The sequence below is a fragment of the Rhinatrema bivittatum genome, chromosome 5, assembly GCF_901001135.1.
Source record: "Rhinatrema bivittatum chromosome 5, aRhiBiv1.1, whole genome shotgun sequence".
Classification (NCBI taxonomy): Eukaryota; Metazoa; Chordata; class Amphibia; order Gymnophiona; family Rhinatrematidae; genus Rhinatrema; species Rhinatrema bivittatum.
The window spans coordinates 75,427,615-75,445,554 of record NC_042619.1 but is presented as its reverse complement, the minus strand read 5'-3'; the positions used below and the strand labels follow the sequence as shown (position 1 = coordinate 75,445,554).

The 17,940-nt window shown below is 43.5% G+C and overlaps 1 protein-coding gene across 3 annotated transcripts in view; it reads right to left on the bottom strand.

The window, feature by feature from the left end:
* Positions 1 to 17,940, bottom strand: part of DDX10 (DEAD-box helicase 10) — a 759,707-nt gene that overhangs the window by 602,547 nt on the left and 139,220 nt on the right. For all 3 annotated transcript variants that reach the window (XM_029602477.1, XM_029602475.1, XM_029602474.1), the window contains exon 12: positions 3,288 to 3,376. In XM_029602477.1, the coding sequence (XP_029458337.1) occupies positions 3,288 to 3,376 (89 nt within the window). The remainder of the gene's footprint in view (positions 1 to 3,287; positions 3,377 to 17,940) is intronic.

Below are 17,940 nucleotides of genomic sequence, written 5' to 3'. Positions count from 1 at the left end.
GGTAGGGGTGAACAAGGATTCCTTCCTTCCTCAGTGTTGTCGCCACCACCACTATTACCTTGGTGAACGTCCGGGGTGCTGTGGCTAACCCGAAGGGTAGTGCCCGGAACTGGTAGTGACGGTTCAGGACTTTGAAGCGTAGGTAGCGCTGATGTTCCTGATGAATGGGGATGTGCAGATAGGCCTCCAAAAGATCCAGGGATGTGAGAAACTCTCCTGGTTGTATCGCCCTTATAACGGATCATAGGGTTTCCATGCGGAACTGAGGGATCCTGAGGTGGCGGTTGACCGACTTGAGATCCAGGATGGGCCTGAATGTTCCCTCTTTCTTGGGAACGATAAAATAAATGGAATAATGGCCAATATTTATTTCCTGTGGAGGTACTGGGGTTATGGCCTCGAGGGCCAGTAGCCTGGACAGTGTAGCTTCCACTGCCGCCCTCTTGGAGGGTCGTCGCAAGGGGACTCCACGTACTTGTCCAGAGGGGTTCGTAGGAAATCCAGGTAGTAACCCCCCCCACCCCGAATGATGGCTAGGACCCACTTGTCCAAGGTTATCTCGACCCATCTGTGGTAGAATAGGGCTAATCTGGCTCCTATGGCTTCTTCCCTTGGATGGGTCGGCTGAATCTCATTGTGTGGTGCGGCTGGGGCCCGTACCCGAGCTGGCTCCCCTCTTGTTGTGCTTGGTCCGAAAGGACTGGTTCCTGCCCGTAGGGTGGGGCGCTTGATAGTTGTTCCTGTAAGGATTGAAGCGCTGCGAACTTCTGCCCCTGGAGGACCTGGGGAAGGGACGCTGATTTCTCTTTGTCTTATCTTCCAGCAGTCACAGCAATGGAGACTCGCCCCATTTGTCGGCCAGTTTCTCTAGTTCGCTGCCGAACAGGAGGGATCCTTTGAAGGCATCCATGTGAAGCGCGTTTTGGAAGATGCGTCGGCCGACCAGCTTCGGAGCCAGAGTTGTTTCCTGGCAGCCACCGCAGAGGACACTCCTCTGGCCGCTGTGCGCACTAGGTCGGAGGCAGCGTCCGCTAGGAATGATACCGCTGGTTCCATGTCTTCTCCCGGGGTGTTGTTCCTGGTTTGTGATAGGCAGGCACGTGTCACCACGGTACAGCAAGCCGCAATTTGTAGAGACATAGCGGCGACGTCAAATGATTGTTTGAGGATGGACTCCAGACGTCGGTCATGTGCATCTCTGAGCACAGCTCCTCCTTCCACTGGGATAGTGGTGCGCCTAGAGACCGCACAGACCATAGCATCCACTCTTGGGCATGCAAGAAGATCTTTGGTTGCTGGGTCCAGGGGGTACAGGGCTGCCAAGGTTCGTCCCCCTTTGAATGCGGACTCCGGAGCATTCCATTCCAGGTCAATCAGCTGTTGTGCTGCTTGTAACAGAGGGAAATGGCGAGAAGTCTGTTGAAGACCCTCCAGCAGGGGGTTCGGTTTCAGTTCCCCCGAAGTGCCTGGGCCCGGGATAGTGAGCTCCGTCAGACACTGATTGACCAGGTCCGGGAGCTCGTCCTTTGTGAAGAAGCGTCTCATGGTTCGGTGAGGCTCTGTCCCCGGGGGGGAGCTCCCCTTCTTCTAGGGGTTCGGCTTCTTCCTCAGAGGTGTCCGAGTCCCCGTAGGTGGGGCTTCTGGGTAATGGGAGCCTGTGCCTAGGTCTTGAGGGGCCTGGAGCATGTGGGTCCTCCGGTGGAGCATGTGGCTGGACAGCCAGAGATTCGGTTTCCATTTGAACAAAGGCGTGAATCACCTTGAAAAAGTCCACCCATGATATGGACACTGGATCAAAGCCGAGGGGTGCTGGTTCCTTGGGGGTCGCCGTCTGTGGGGGATCCCCTTGGCTAGGTCCGGGGTGCCTCCTGAGGAGCTGGAACTCGGCCCTGAGTGGGAATGGCCCTGAGCTGGATCTCCCAGGGCCTCCTCGCACTGCGTGCACAGGGCGTCGGCCTCCTCGCTTTGTGTGGCTCTGATGTGGCATGCTGGGCAGAGGCCTTTTTTTTTTCTTTCCCATACTTATCTGTTTCTCTTGCCCTTGTGGCTTTTTTGTTCTATTTCCCTTCCACCCCCGCCATCGATCTATTTCCCTTCCACCCCCGCCATCGATCTATTTCCCTTCCACCCCCGCCATCGATCTATTGCGCTTTAATTTCTGTTCCTGGGGGTGCCATGGTTGTCAGCGCATAAATCTTATGAGCTCCGGTGCGCTTAGATTGAGCATGTAAGTTGTGCGCGCGGCTGTGCCGTAGATATGCCCTCTGCTATGTGCGTGCAAGTTATGCGCGCAAGGATTTAGGCGCACAAGTGCTTTGTGCGCCTGGCTCGGAGATGTGCGCTCGAAGGCGAACGGCGCGGCAAGTAGGCCAAGATGGCGACAGCAAGCACGCGGGCAATATGGCGACCCCCTCGGAGAGTCTCCACGTGGGCAGACTCTTGGAGTAGCCAGGGCCTGGCCCTGCTAGGGCGGATCAACCCGATGGCACTGATCCCAGTCGGTGACCTGTGCTCGTCCTCGACCCTCGGAGACCGATTCGAGTAGAAGATTTCTACCTTACCTTGTCTTCGGCGCTTCCCGGTTTCGTCCCGGGCGGTCTCCGGCTGCGGGGGGGGGGGGGGGGGAAGGGCAAATACCTTCACCGCCACGCTCGAGGGTGCACCCGCTGCCTCTCAGCCATGCCCGAAGGATCGGGGGCTAGGTCCTCGCCGCGATTCGGCCGCCGGACTGAGGCTCACCTCCAAGGGACCACGGAAATCACCTCGGGAATCTCAACTGGGGGAGGGACCCGAGGGTATCACCACAGGAGAGCGGGGCTCGTCTTCAGGTAGGTTTTCTTCTTTCAATTTTGGGTTTTCTTCTTTAAATTTGATCTAACGCTTGAGAGCGTGCAGATAGTCCCTAACTGCTATGGAGACGGAAAATACTGAAGAGCTGCACTTCCTGCAGGGGTATATGTACTAGGGGCTGACGTCAGATTGAAATCTGATCCGTCTCCAACTGCTAGCAGGAGTACACTATACCCATTAGTCCTGAGTCCATCTGCTACACACTAGGAAATGAACTTTAGTCCTTCTCTGCTAGCTTGATTATTTATTCCTGCAAATGTGCTTCTCCTCTCCCATAAAGCAATATGAAAAGCAAGCTTCAACTTTGTGCTAATTCATCCATGTTTCTTTGTGTGGTTATCCCCAAAAAACACAGACATGATACATACAAATATTTTTACATCCCAACATTTTATAGTACTTCACTTTGAAATTCATACTTAGGTGACAATACTTACAGGGCATATTCTGTTAAAGACAACTTGAACACATCAAATACATCTTTATTCTTCATTAAATAGACTGAACGCAGATAAGACACAAAGCACTAGAGGGGAAAGAAACAAGAAAATAATATAAATAGAATTATACTGCTAGTGCAATTCAGAAAGCCAAACTTGAAATCTTTGGAGGTAAGGATTTTTAATAGCAAGATTTATTACCAATTGTGATAGGAACTCGCCAACAAAATACTCCAAACGCAGTGTGGTCCTAATCAGGGAAGGTTTCCCCTTATGTTATGCTTATAACTCTCCAAGGAAAGCTTATATATACAGAAACAGTAGGTGTGGTTGAAGTGAGACGAAAAGTCCTGCAAATTACATAATTTTTCACAAACCTCTCTGGCAGATGGCTGGTGGTGATCCAGAAGAAAAAACAAAATTTTAAATTAAAAAAAATAAGAAAATGAAAAAACTGTCACAACCAATCCTTCATGAAAGAACAGCAACATCACTCTGGATCAGCACCAAAAATGTAAGCAGATCATCATATCCTCTGATCTCGGGGTTCTGATCTTTTTGCTGAATAAGCAGCCAAGTTAATTTCTTCTGGAAGTATATGCCAGAGCTTTATCCAGCTCAGTAATACATAAATAAATAAACAGATGAAAATATCATCCTTCCTCTATAGCGGATGAAGCCTAAATCTCTCACATCCCAGAGTGTCCTAGTCACAAATACTTACCCTGCAACACTGCACAAAGTTTTGTGTGTAATGTGACTGTAAAGTACTGTAACATGCATACACATAATCACTGCAAATGCAGGGTTTAAGCAAGCATAAGGCAACTTTAAGGAAAATGCTCTGGTCTGGATTATGCTCTCAAGGTCAGACTGAAAGGTTTTGAGCTGGCACATACCCTTCATGTGCAGGGGCTTTATGTCATGCAGCGCTTCAGTTCAGAAGTCCACAAGATTCCACTGCTGCCTGCTGAAATCCATTCATTGTCAATATCTGTAGTTATGTCCATATCTTTTATTCAATGGTTGATTTTTATTAAACAAGTCCAGGGTACTGCCATGGGTTCTCCCTTGGCTAATGATATAGTGTGCAAAAACAGCTCTCTCAGATAGTCAACAACAATTAAAAGCGATTCATCATAATATAACTAAAATATCTATAACACAAATGGTGAAATCATATATCCTGTACATGAAAAGTGACCAAAATGTATAGAAATATCTAGAAAATAAAGTTACTTATGTACATAGAGGCCTATGCAACGAGTCTGATCTCTGGAGGCTAGATGGCAGACCTGGAAGAGCTAAGGGGGACAGAAGGAATATAGAGGAGACCTTCAGGGACACAGTAGAGCAGTCCCACCTCCAATCTGGAAGCTCCTGTGCTGCCTTGGAGAAGAAAGGTCACCTGGAAGGACAGCATCACCTTGGTAGGCAGAAAGCAATTCTGTAGCTAAGACCTGCCCTCAAGGTGATAGAGTATCCTCTTGCGCAGAGGTTATGTCTCCAGGGGCATGTACCCAGGAAGGAAGGGTTAGGACGGTTTTTATAAAGCATGGCCCATGGAAAAGTAGCCCACCTCCAATATCAGTTATTGGAGGCAGGCTACTTTTCCATGGGCCACCCTGTACTTAGTGATTTGATTATTAGGAACATAGATAGCTGGGTGGCTGGAGAATGTGAGGATCGCTTGGTAACTTGCCTGCCTGGTTGGAAGATGGCGTGCCTCACGCATCACATAAATAGGATTTTAGATAGCACTGGGGAGAAGCCGGCCGTCTCGGTACATGTGGGTACTAATGACATAGATAACTGCAGGAGGGAGGCTCTGGAAGCCAAAGTCAGAATTTTAGATAGAAAGTTGAAATCTATAACCGTCAGAGGATTATTCTCAGAAATGCTTCCCATTCCATGTACAAGACCCTAGAGGCAGGCAAAGCTCCAGAGTCTCAATACATGGATGAAACGATGGTGCAAGGAAGACAGGTGTGTTAGAAACCGGGCATCATTTTGGGGAAGGGGAGGCCTTTTCCAAAAGGATGGACTCCACCTTAATCAGAGTGGAACCAGACTGCAGGCACTAACCTTTACAAAAGGAGACAGTGCAGCTTTTAAACTAGATGAAGGTGAAAGGCGATAGTCACTCAGAAGCGCATGGTTCAGAATGATGTATCCTTGAAAGATAGGGAAATTAGGGCTTCCCAGTCAAGAAGTTGCAATAAATGCTAAAGTGAACCAGGTAAAGTAAAGAGCAGACAGAGCAGAAAGATTGCTAATTACCTCTGTCAACTGATAAGCAAGTTGTTAATACAAATAAAAAACGTACTTTGAAATGTTGCATACGAATGCTAGATGCCCAAAAAATAAAATGGGAGAGTTACGAGTGCATAGCACTGAATAAAGAGGTAGATATAACTGGCATCTCAGTGACCTGGCAGGAGACTAACAATGAGACACTGCGATACCAGGGTACAAATTATATCAAAATGAAAGGATGGATCAGATTGATAGAAGGGTGATACTATATATTAAAGAGGGCATTGAGTCAAACAGGATAAAAGTTCTACAGGAAACAAAATGCAATACTGAATCTTTATGGATTTAAATTCCAGGTAAAAAGGAGAATGAAAAAGCAGTGAGGATATGTTGCTGTCCAACGGCAAGAATGAAGGCAGACAGACAATGAAATGCTAAAAGAAATTAGGGAAGTTAACAAAATCAGCAGCACAGTAATAATGGGTGATTTCAATTACTCCAGTATTAATTGGGTGAATGTCACATCAGGACATCCTAGATGAAATAAATGACTGCTTCATGGAGCAGCTGATACAAGAATGAACAAGATGGGAAACTATTTTAGACCTAGTCCTTAGTGGAACACAGGATTTGGTGTGAGAGGTAACAGTGTTGGAGCCAAGTGACAATAATGATCACTTCATGATCAAATTTAACTACTGGAAGGAAGACATTAAAGAAATCCACTGGGACAGCATTTAACTTTCAAAAGTATGATTATGATAAAATGAGGAAAATGGTTAAGAGAAAACTGAAAGGAGCAAAGGTTAAGAATTTACATCAGGCATGGACCTTGTTTAAAAATGAAACCAGAAAGCAAATGCATGTGTGGTAGCTGACAGTGTCCATCGAAAGAGACTTTTTTTTCATAGTAAATGTATTTGTATTCAAGAGCTTCAAAGTGCAAGTATAAACAAATCACTATGTCCCCCAACACGAAACCGTGTTTCGCCCGAAGGCTGCAATGGGAAGAACTACAGGGCAACAGCTAAGGCTTGGGCAAAACATGGGTCCTTGTCGGGAGACATACTGATTTGTTTACACTTGCACTTTGAAGCTCTTGAATAAAAATGCATTTACTATGAAAATAAAGTCTCTTAATGATTACGGTGGACACGGCACGCATATGCTTTGTGGTTTCATCCTTTGGTTGCATGTACTGTTATTCCTTATTTAAAAATACCATCTTGGAAGCCCAGACCAGATGTATTCCACGCATCTGAAAAGGCAGAAGGAAGGCTAAATGTCTACCAGCATGGTTAAAAAGTGAGGTGAGAGAGGTTAAAAGAACATCTTTCAAGAAATGGAAGAGGGATCCAAATGAAGAAAACAAGAAACAGCATACACACTTGCATGTTAGATGCAAAGCATTGATAAGGAAGGCAAAGAGAAAATTTGAAATGTAGCTTGCCATGAAAGCAAAATCTCATATAAACTTATTCAGGTATATTCCAAGTAAAAAGCTTGCAAGGAGTGAGTTGGACCAGTAGATGAATGAGGGATAAAAAGGGAATGTTGGGATGACAATGCCATAGCAGAGAGACTAAATTAATTTTTCACTAAGAAAGATGAAAGGGATACCCTTTCCAGAAATTATATTTAAAGGTGGCGATACAGAGGAAATGAAACAAATCTCAGAGTACCTGGAAGATGTAATATAGCAAACTGACAAGCTAAAGAGAAGCAATTCACCTGGACCAGATAATATACATCCCAGACTGCTGAAAGAACAGAAAAATGCAATTGCAGGCTTGCTATTGGTAATTTATGTTCTTATGTTTAGCATACATGCTAAGGCAGATTGGCACATAGCACAGTATGCTCTCCTCTCCTGCTTTTTAGTGTGCACTTAATAAAGCTAAACATGTAAAACCTGTCTCAGGTCCGGTATTAACTTATTAGCATTCATGCTATTGAAAGGGCACAACTAACAACATACATTATTGAAGCTGAAAGATGCCAAACGTAGAAGGAACAAGCTTTTACTGAATCTAATAATTCAACAAGGTTATACAGCATGGCATGATTCTTCTCATCATTAGTGTTATGGATTTGGGTAATCCGGCCAAAAATATAAGACATGCCAAGCAGGGAGACAGACCAATGGTTCACCAAGCCCAGCATTCTGTCTCAGACAGTGGCCAGTCCAGGTCACTTAGGAGTACCCATCCATTGCTTGCATTATGAGTCCTGACCCAGAACAGTGGTCTAGGTGTTGAGGGCTTATTTAAAATCAACAATATATTTTATTTGACTACAAAGCTCTCATCAGTGACTTTTGAGGGTTTTCCAGACTTTGTGATCCTGCTGTTCTACCTACAGGCAAGGCTAACACTACTTAGCGGGCCTTTCCACCGGATTCTCTGTTCTCATGGGAGCTGCAATCATATCACCTATACCAGGCTGCAATCAAGGCCAAGGCCAGCCCTGACTCAAACACCGTAGGATGCAAGTAGAGAATGGGTGGTTGAATATGGGTGTCCTCCAGAGTCAAAGTGGACAGATTTCCCTCCCTGGTATCAAGGGGATATCTATGACAAGGCTGAGATGTTTTGGAGGTTGACAAATGAAAAGAGAGGATGTATCAGAGGAAAAGAAGCACCAAGCACGAGCACTTCAAAAAAAAAAATATATATATATATACATGTACTTACACAATGCAAATGTATTGCTAATCAAAAGGTTAATGGAAGACATTTCTTTGCTGTATTTGACATTGTTAATACAGTCAAAAACCACAGTAGGCATTCTGAAGCTTGAGCATGAACTACAGTCTGAATCTAAGCTTTTTTGAGCTCATCAATTGTTTTGGTTGAGTACAGAGCTCTTGTCTTTCAGGCTTAGGTCCATGACAAATAATGTCAGTCATCCACTGCAGGGCCTCTACAAGGTACATGCAGGGCTCCCTCTGTGCTCATTTCATATTTTCTTGAATTTTGTTAATGTTTTTCTCTCCATCACCTCCCCTGGAAGACCAATCCATGATTCAACTACCCTTTTTCCATGAACAAATATTCTCTAAATCTAACCCTTTGGAGCCTCATTTATTTATTTATTTATTTCACTTTATATACAGACTTTCAAATTCATTTCAAGGCGGTTTACAATTCATCATTATCATCATTATCATCATTTATTTATGACACCCTTTTCCACCAAGAGTTTAAAGCGAGTTACAATTAGTTAAATAGTAATCAAGTACAATAAGATATGGATGTAAGAGAAAATGAAATAATATTGTTTGCTTGGTAGATTCACATACACACAGAGATGAGGATTCAGTGTGTCTCAGTGCTAGGATGAGAGACTATAACAGATTTGAGTTAATGAGTTGCTTAGTAGCTCTGTTGATTCAAGTGTCTTGTTCAGGTTGAATGGGGCAATTCTGTCCAAAGAGGTACAAATGTCAAGGGTCTGAACAAGGTTTTTAAAGGTTTGAGCAAAGTGAATGCAGATGGTATTGGTTGGTGCCAATTACAACCACATTTTTAATAGTTTTCTGAAAGATAAGAAGTCAGAGACCAGTCTGATGAGGCAGAATACTCCAAAGGATGGGAGTAGAACCTGCAAGGGTTCTGTTCCTAATGCTGGCAAGTCACATGGTTTTAAGGCGTGGTGGTCATAAGACAAGCTTGTGTAGGGGGCAGGAGGGCTCACAGTGGGTAATGGCATTGCTGAGGTAGGATGACGTAAGGTCTTGGACGTCTGTGTAAGTCAAGATCGAGATCTTGAATTTGGTGCAGTGGAGCATTGGCAGCCAGTGTAAACTTTTCAAGACTGAGGTGATATGGTAAAATTTATGCACCTTCATTATCAGGTGGGCCGCAATATTCTGTATAAGCTGAAGATGGTAGGTTAGGGTGGTGGGAAGACTTACATAATGTGTGTTACATTAATTCAGGCGAGAGATGATAGTTGTGCAAATAGCAGTTATGAAGGTGGCATTGTCCAGTAATGGTTGGAGGTAATGAAGATAGAAGAAAGCAGCTTTAGTTGCTGTGAGTGCCTGTGTTTTAATTGTCAGTTTGGAGTCTAGTATAAAGCCAAGACTCCAAATTTGCAAGCTGAGAGTAAAAGTTGTTCTTCCAAGCATTACTTTTTGGGAATGGGAGCATCTCTATAAAATCAAGAGAGGACTAGAACAGGTTAAATGTGAATTTATTATTTACTCTTTCAGTAATAGAAGGTTTAGGGGCACTACATGAAGTTAGCAAGTAGCACATTTAAATCAAATTGGAGAAAATTCTTTTTCACTCAAAAACAATTAAGTTCTGGAATTCATTGCCAGAGGATGTGGATAAGAAAATTAGTGTAGCTGGGTTTAAAAAAGGTTTGGACAAGTTCCTGGAGGAGAAGTCCATAAACTGTTATTAATCAAATTGACTTAGGGAATGGCCACTGCTTATTATTGGCATTAGTAGTATGGGATTTATTTACTGTTTGGATATTTGCCAGGTACTTGTATCATGGATTGGCCACTGTTGGAAACAGGATGCTTGGCTTGATGGACCCTCGGTCTGACCCAGTATGGCAACTTATGTTCTTTTGTCTTTTGGGGGTTGAGCTTATTTTGGTATAGCCAATTGGCAATTGATGTGAGTGAAAATCTGCTCTTGATTTTCACTCAGAAGGATTAGGAGTAGGATCCACACTGGCATTATGAATGGCGTGGTAAGCCCTGATGAATTTTCAGAGGGTTTGGGTATATATTGAATCGGCGAGAGGACAGAAATGGAATACTATGTAGCAAAGCAAGTGAGATTCAGAGACAGTGGCCTCCCATTGAAACAGTTTGGGTGTAGTCTTGGAGGAAAGTTGTAAACCAGGCAAGTGCTGAACCAGCCATCCCTATCTCACACAGTCAGGTGAGGAGAAGGCTATGGTCTATTATGTCAAATTCTGACAAAAAGTCCAGGAAGATGAGTAAGGTCAATTTCCCCTGTTCAAGACTGAACCAGAGTTTGTCCACTAGACTCAGTAGTGTGGTTTTGGTGCTGTACTACGGCCTAAAGTTGTATTGAAAAGAGTCAAGGGCACTAGTAGTATGCAAGTGCTCTGATAGTACCTTTTTTTTTTTTTTAATGGACTTTACTTAGAAAGGGAAGGATAGAAACAGGGGGATTTTCTTTCCCCTGATAAATGTTTGCTTCTTGCACATTATTTATATCTTTGAGGTTCTGGAATATCTATCATATCCCTTATCTCTTTTTTCTTCTAGGGCATACATATTTAGACCCTTCTATTAGATTGCTTCTCAGGGTCTTCATCTGAAAAAACACGTATGCAGTACTGTACAGATACACAAAAGAGTACTTGCTCTGTACATTTTATAATTTAGTCAACAGACAGAAAAAAAACAAGGTTTCAAGAGATAAAGAGAGAGAGAGAGAGAGAGAGAATGAATTTATTCTTACCTGATAATTTCCTTTTCTTTAGGACAGTCAGATAAATCCAGAACAAGTGGGTTATGCACCTCTACCAGCAGATGGAGACGGAGCAAACTGCAGTGACTTCAGCCTGCCAGTATTTTCTTCAAAAGCAACTGTGGACAGACTAGCAAAAAATTTGATTAAAAACAGATAACTACTGCAATACTCAGCCAACATTCAGCTCAAACAAAAATGTAATAACACTAGTCTAGGGACTGGAGTAGCATTTACCAGTAATCCCTGTAACACACAGGAGAATCATTATGCAATCATTCAGCAGCCAAGGGAGGGAAGCTGGATTCATCTGACTGTACTAAAGAAAAGGAAACTATCAAGTAAGTAGTAATTTCTCATTTCTTAGCGTCCAGTCAGATGAATCGAGGACAAGTGGAATATACCTAAGCTTCTCCCAAATAGGGCGGGAGGCTGCCCGTGGTCCAGTCAAAACAGCAAGTGCAAAGGCCACATCCTCCCAGGCCTGAACATCCAGACGATAATACCTGGAAAAGGTGTGCAAGGAAGACCACGTCACAGCTCAGCAAATGTCAATGGGAGACAAAATTCTAACTTATGCCCATGACACTGCCTGAACCCTAGCTGAATGAGCCCTAACCTGACTAGATAATGGCTTCCCAGCATCCATGTATGCAGCCTCCTTAATCCAGCGAGCTATTGTAGCCTGCGAGGCTGGCTCTCCCTGTCTAGTACTGCCATGAAGGACAAACAGGCGATCCAACTTCCGCAAAGGCTCAATAACCTCCAGATACCTGTCTCAACATCCAAGGGTCGCAACAGGCGATACTCCTCTACATCTCTTTCTCTGTGCAGAGACAGCAGGGAGATGGACTGATTCAAGTGAAACTCAGTGACCATCTTCAGTGAAAAGGAACAGTTCGCAACTGTACTGCCCCTGGAATCACCTGGAGAAATGGCTCCCGGCTAGACAAGGCCTGCAGTTCGGAAACCCTATGCACAGAACAAACTGCCACAAAGAACAGGGCTTTCAGGGTCAACAACCGCAAGGGCAGAGTACATAGCAATCTAAATGTAGAGCCTGCTAAAAAATCCAAAAACAAATTAAGACTCCATAGGGGCACCAGAAACCGCAAAGGACAACAAAGATGTTTCACTCCTTTCAGAAAACAGTCCACATCAGGATGAGCCGACAAGGATCCACCATTTACCTAATCCCTGAAACAGGCAAGAGCCGCTACATGCACTTGTAAGGAATTGAGAGCCAAGCCTTTATTCAATCCATCCTGCAAAAATTCCAAAGTGAGCGGAATCTTGACCAAGGAAGGAAGAGTACCTTGATCCTCACACCAGACCTCAAACAATCTCCAAATCCATACATAGGCCAAGCAAGTGGAGAACTTTCTAGCTCTTAGCAAGTTGGAAATCACTGCTGCAGAGTATCCATGTTTCAGCAAGTGAGCCGTTTCAAGGGCCATACTATAAGACAAAATCGAGTTGGATCATCATGAAGAAGAGGTCCCTGCTGCAATAAGTTCCTGTGCACTGAAAGTCTAAGAGGCAAATCCACCAGGAGCCTCCGCAGGTCTGCATACCATGATCTCCTGGGCCAATCTGGAGCAAACAAGAGCACCATCCCTCTGTGGCGTTCGATCCTTCAAATCAATCTGCCCAACATGGGCAATGGAGGAAAGACATACAGCAATTTGTCTTCCAGCCACTCCTGCACTAGGGCATCGATCCCCAATGACTTCCTCCTGTGGCTGAAGAAATGCAGAACTTCCACATTATGCAAAATCGCTAACAGGTCTAGGAACGGGAGACCCCAGCAATCCCGAATCAGCTGAAACACGTCTGAAAATGCCCACTCTCTTGGGTCCAGGCGCTCCCTGCTGAGAAATTCTGCACTTATGTTGTCTTTGCCTGCAACGCCCATTCCATAAGATGATCTATTTCCTGCAACACTTGTTGGCTCTTGGTGCCTCCCTGCCGCTTAATGTAAGCCACAGTCATTAACCCCTGCAGTTAAAGATCCAAATGTATATACATTCCTCTCTTCCTCACTTATTAACCAAGCCTATTTGTAACAACAGTATGTATGTAATATCTTTGCTGCATGTAATACCTTACTGTATATAATGAGCCTTACAAGTAATATCTATTATATGTAAGTTAACATTTAACAGAGTTAACTATCGCCTCCCCGGCGATAGTTAACTCTGTTAAATGTGAACCGGAGTGATATGTATTGTATACAGGAACTCCCGGTATATAAAAACCAAAAAGAAATAAATAAATAAATGTAATCAACTTATACTATTTAACTCTTTTATATGCCGACATTCATGAAAAAATATATCATATCAGTTTACAAGGAATAGGGGTATTATAACATTAACGATAACGAGAAGAGCAAAAAGTTACAAAAAACAAGGTATTATGGGAACTTGGGACTGAGAGAGTATAAAACAGAGGTTTAAAATAATTATAAGCTTAACAAATAGCGTACTGGGTGTCCATGATACTACATGATAAGTTACTGTGATGATGTTTATACAACCTGTTACATGACTCTGTAAACCGTTCTGATGGCGAAACCGAATGACAGTATACCAAACAGATAAATAAACAAAAAAAATTATCCGACGTTATTCAGACCACTTGACCCTGCAGCCTGTCGCCGAACTGTAAACATGCCAACCGGAACACCCCAGCTTCCAGCCGATTGCTGTTCCAGAGAGACTCTTCTGAACTCCAGCGCCCTTGCACTGTCAGCTCCTGACAGTGAGCTTCCCAACCAAGGATACTCGCCTCCGTCGTCAGTACTAGCCAGTCCAGTGGGGTTAGGAAGACTCACTTCCGTAGATAATCCACCTGCGGCCACCACTGCAGTTGGGAGAAGACCTCCATCGGCAGGTGGAGCCAAATCGAACAGTCCAGAATCGGTGGGTGCCACTGAGACAGCAGGAAGAGCTGAAGAGGACGAATATGTGCCCTCACCCATGGAAACCATTTCCAGGGTTGCCACTGCAGGTAAAACTATACGGTTGGGCACAGTGTTCAACAGACGGATTTGAGCTAGCAACTTCTGAATTCAAGCTTCCGGCAGGAATGCTTTGCCCTGCTTCATGTCAAACCAAACCCCGAAGTATTCCAGCGACTGAGTAGGCTAAAGACTGCTCTTGGCTAGGTTCACCACCCAGCCGAGCTCCTGCAACAGGGAGATCACCTTGTGAGTCACCAGGCAGCTCTATTTAGATGACTTGGCTCGAATCAGCCAGTCGTCCAATTACGGGTGTACTAAGATCCCATCCTCTCTCAACTCTGAACATAAGAACCTGCCATGCTGGGTCAGACCAAGGGTCCATCAAGCCCAGCATCCTGCTTCCAACAGAGGCCAAACCAGGCCACAAGAACCTGGCAAGTACCCAAACACTAAGAGACCGCTTTACTCCAGTTTTACATGAGCCTCGCTGGTTACCAAACAGTGGCAAGCGAAATATAAAATCGCCCTCCTGGTACACAGAATGATGGGTCTTGAGTCATTCTCGTGGGTATCTTCCTACACGCGCCTTACAGTCTACTGGAACACAGCTGCTTGCATTTTTGGCTGCTAAGGACTATATGCACCTGCTGACCAGAACTCAAGTATTTTCCTGTGCTGCTCCATCGCTTTGGAATTGGACATGCCTGAAGAAATAGAGAGAATGAAGAGTAACTTAAGAAAGACTGAAGCGTGATCGAAGGTTTGGCAGCTGGGATTCTGCCAAGAAGTGCAGATTTATGCATCTGGAGTGTGGTAATCCACAAGAGCTGTATGTGATGGGGGTGAAAGACTAATGTGCACGGACTAGTAGAAGAATGTTGGGGTGGTAGTGCCTGGCAATTTAAAGACAGTGATGCAATGTGACAAGGTGATATCTAAAGCCAGTATAATGCTGGGCTGTATAGAGAGAGGAATAACCAGTAAGAAAAAGGAGGTGATAATGCCCTTGTACAGGGTCTTTGGTGAGGCCTCATCTGCGGTAATGTGTTCAGTTTTGCAGACTGTATTTCAAAAAGAATAGAGCACTCTGCCTCAACTACTACCATTACCTTGGAAAAGGTTCTGGGAACGGTAGCCAGACCAAAGGGCAGCGCCCAAAACTGAAAGTGGTGCCGCAGAAGGCATTAATGTTCCACTAGGACTTCTAGTTATTACAGAATTTGCAAGCTGCCACTCAGACCTAGCTGCTAGTCAATTTTACTACTGCAGTTTGTCAGACAACCCAACTACGTGAATGCCTGTATTACTGCAAGAACTTTTACTATTTCATACTAATCTTTTAGCTATACATTCTCATGTAAATAAATTCAGAAGTATTTTTTTTTTAGGAATGCTTTTCAGTAAAATATTTGAATAAATTTGAGATTCACACCAATTAATGAAGGAAAATAAATATGGAAATGGATGTATTAAATAATTAGTGGTTTTTCGTTTCTTCCAAAAAAACATTGTATTAATTGCCCTCTTTTTTTTTTTTTTTTTAAAGGAAAGCTCCTTTTACTGTTTTGTGAAAAGATCCCCCAATACAGCTTTAACAGCAAATCACAGCTCATGTCTGTGTCTGTGGCAGCTTTGATTGGGTGCTATTTACATGAAAACTAAAGGATAAATTCAAGTCATTTTGAAAAGAATGGTTTCTGAAGAGAGATTTTTTTTCCATGTGGGGGGTCCTGTAAATTGATTCTCTTTGTTACAATCTTGGCTTAAATAATGGATTAAGTATATTTCTGTGTTACATAATTATATATTGGCTTGGTTGCTTTCATTTGACATTTGGGTGCTATTGATGTGCAACTTTAAATTATCTGATGACACAGTGAGGACTTTGTAATAATTGTAGTTTTCAATAATATTTGTTTGAATTTGTGTAAAAGAGGACTGGTGAACAGCCAATGTAATGCCAATTTTTAAAAAGGATTGAAGGGGTGACCCAGAAAACTACAGACATCCAGCTGAGTAAAATGGTGGAAGCATTAACAAAATTATTTGTCATATACAGTAGATAAACATGACTTAATGGGGAAGAACTTGCAAGAATTCAGCAAAAAGTAGTCACACGAGCCTAATGCATTATAATTCTTTGAAGGTGTAAATAAGGATATGAATAAGGATGAACCACTACTAGATAATGCATTTTGATTTTCAGAAGGTATCTGAAAGTCCCTCATGAGAGACTTTTCAAGAAATTAGAAAGTCATGGGACAGGAGGCAATGTTCTATTGTGGACTGGCCACTGGTTAAAAGACAGGAAAAAGAATAAAACTAAATAGTCAGTTTCCCTAATGGAGAGAATTGAATAGCAAGTGTACACTAGGGATCTGTACTGGGACCAATATTGTTTAACTTATTTATAAACAATCTGGAAAAGGGAGCAATGAATGAGATGACCAAACCTACAGATAACACAAAATTATTCAAAGTAATTAAACCCAAGCAGGAATTGCAGATGGACCTAGCAAGACTGGGTAACTGGATATCTAAATGTGGACAAGTTCAAAGCAATGCACATGGAGGAAAAATCCTAAATATATGTACAGAATACTGGTTTCCATATTAATATCATGATTTGCATAATGCCTGTCGGATGCCATTATTAGGAGTTACCACCCAGGAAAAGGGCCTTTATGTCCTTGTAAATACACAAAAATACTTAACTCAGTCTTCAGCAGCAGTCAATAAAAGCAAATAAAATGTTCAAATGCCTTTGTATAAATCTATAGTGTGACAGCACCTTGAGTATTGTGTACAGGTCTGGTCACCGCATCTCCAAAAAATAAAAAATAAAAAATGAAGAGTTCTTTTAAGAAGGAAAGCCAAACAAGTTGTGCAAAGAGGTTCTCAGAATTTATAGCTATTTAAAAGCTGCATGAAGGGATAAAATGGTTGCCACATTTCAGGTTGTGATTTGTTGTCAAATCTAAATTGCTAGCCCCCTTTCAGAAAAGTTTGTTTCCTTTCTTTAAGATGCCCTTTTGTTGTTCAGATTTCTAATTCACCCATGAGGAGATAGTCATACTGTAAATATTTTTATGCTCCTCCTCTCTAGGCACTGTCATTGCTAGAAATCGAAGTAAATAAACCAGGGTACTGCTTCCTGTCAGGAGCTCATGCGAGCATCACACTGACACATGCAAAATGCAAAGCATCAAACACAGATGCATCAAAAGCAGATTTTTAAAAACTGAGGAATAACAATAGAAAAGAGGCCTAGAAATAAGATGAAAAAAAGAGGAAGCAACAGAGATGAGGAACAAGCAGTTTGGCATCTGAGCAATCTCGCTAGAACTATTGCTTTAATCTGCATCGCGGATGGAGCAGGCCTGCTGGTGGAGGAAAAGCCTTTCCAAGATTTAAGCATGCTTAGATGGACGGCTATGAATGGGATCATGCAAAGCTGCAGGAGTCTGCTTGCAGTTCTAGAAGACCCAGTCAGGATGGTTAAAGAGAAGATTTGTGGGAAATAAAATACAAAGAGAGAGGAGAGGGGACAAGGTCTTTGATCTGGTCCCTCCCCCAGCAGCTCTTGGAAACCTGATTGTAAAGCAGGATAAATGCAAGTCACATTTTCAAGGGGGAAAATGGTTACCAAGAGTCTGAGACTACATCATTTATTCCCAGAAAAGCAAACAGTCAAACCAAGCACAGCAGACAAAGGGGCGGATTTTAAAAGGGATACGCGCGTAACCCTTTTAAACCCGCTCCTGCGCGCGCAGAGCAGCCTCGGAGGGAAAGGGGAAAGCCATTGGGGGCTCCCCTAGGGCTCGGCGCGCACAAGGTGCACAAGTGTGCACCCCCATGCGCACGCCGACCCCAGATTTTATAACATGCGCGCGGCTGCGCACGCATGTTATAAAATTGGGAGTAGATTTGTGCGCGCACAAATCTATGCCTGTGCGTAGCTACTAAA